This window comes from Mus pahari, unplaced genomic scaffold, assembly GCF_900095145.1.
Source record: "Mus pahari unplaced genomic scaffold, PAHARI_EIJ_v1.1 scaffold_14452_1, whole genome shotgun sequence".
Classification (NCBI taxonomy): Eukaryota; Metazoa; Chordata; class Mammalia; order Rodentia; family Muridae; genus Mus; species Mus pahari.
The window spans coordinates 3,122-4,150 of record NW_018392989.1 but is presented as its reverse complement, the minus strand read 5'-3'; the positions used below and the strand labels follow the sequence as shown (position 1 = coordinate 4,150).

General features: G+C 49.9%; 1 protein-coding gene across 1 annotated transcript in view; it reads left to right on the top strand.

Moving 5' to 3' along the window:
• Positions 1 to 1,025, top strand: part of LOC110315293 (keratin, type II cytoskeletal 6A-like) — a gene marked incomplete at its 3' end in the record, with an annotated part of 3,657 nt that extends 2,632 nt beyond the window's left edge. Inside the window, 3 exon segments of the mRNA XM_021189380.1 lie at positions 48 to 311; positions 695 to 729; positions 834 to 1,025. Coding sequence (XP_021045039.1) covers positions 48 to 311; positions 695 to 729; positions 834 to 1,025 — 491 coding nt within the window.
• Between the last annotated feature and the right edge of the window lie 4 nt (positions 1,026 to 1,029).

Sequence of the window (1,029 nt, the reverse complement as noted above, 5' to 3'; positions counted from 1 at the left end):
TAACTCTTGCTCACCAGAAACCACAGTCTGGGGCTCAGCCTCTGCAGAGATGCACACTCTAAGATTGTTTTTGTTGCTCTCTCTGCTCAGTGTGCAAAATTGCAAGCTGCTATTGCTGATGCTGAACAACGTGGGGAGAAGGCCCACAAGGATGCCAGGGGAAAACTGGAAGGGATGAAGGATGCCCTGCAGAATACCAAAGAGGCCTTGGCCATGCTGCAGACCAAATACCAGGATATTACGAATATCAATCTGGGCCTTGATATGGAAATCGCCTCCTATAGGGCACTTCTGGAAGAAGAGGAGTACAGGTGGGTAACTACAACCTCCAACCCCTGAGGATAGGTCCAGGGTGCCAGCACTGTGCACAAGATGAGGGAGCATTGGCTATACCCACCATGGTTACTTCAAGAAACTCCTTGCTGTGCTGGCGAGATGGCTCAGTGTTTAGTTCTTCTAGAGTTACCGACTTCAATTCTCAGCAGCCATATGATGGCTCACTACCATCTCGCCTGGGATCCAGTTCCCTCTTCTTGTGTGTCTGAAAACAGGTACAGTGAACTGAAATGCATAGAATAAATAAAGTATTAAAAAAATTCTTTCCAGAAGATTCTGTACCTTCAACATGTTGAGGGTTCCCATTTTGACTGAGGTGAGGGCTGCCCTGTTCTCACCTGCTGCTTTCCTCTCTTAGGTTCAATACTGACGGCGTTGGTCCAGGCAACATCTGTAAGTACTCTGCTTGTCTGAATCCCTTTCTCCTGCCCTTGTGCCTGGGTCAGCTGATCAGAAAGTGCTCACAATTTTTGTGGTGTCCTTTTCCTCCTTCACAGCTGTGGTGCAGTCCACCATGTCTGGCAGCTATGGCAGTGCAGGTGGTGCCAGCAGCAGCTTAGGCCTGGGTGGAGGCAGCAGCCATTCCTATGCCAGTAGACATGGACTTGGAGGTGGCTTCAGTTCTGGCAGTGGCAGAGCCATTGGAGGTGGCCTCAGCTCCTCTGTGGGCAGCTCTTCTACCATCAAATACAC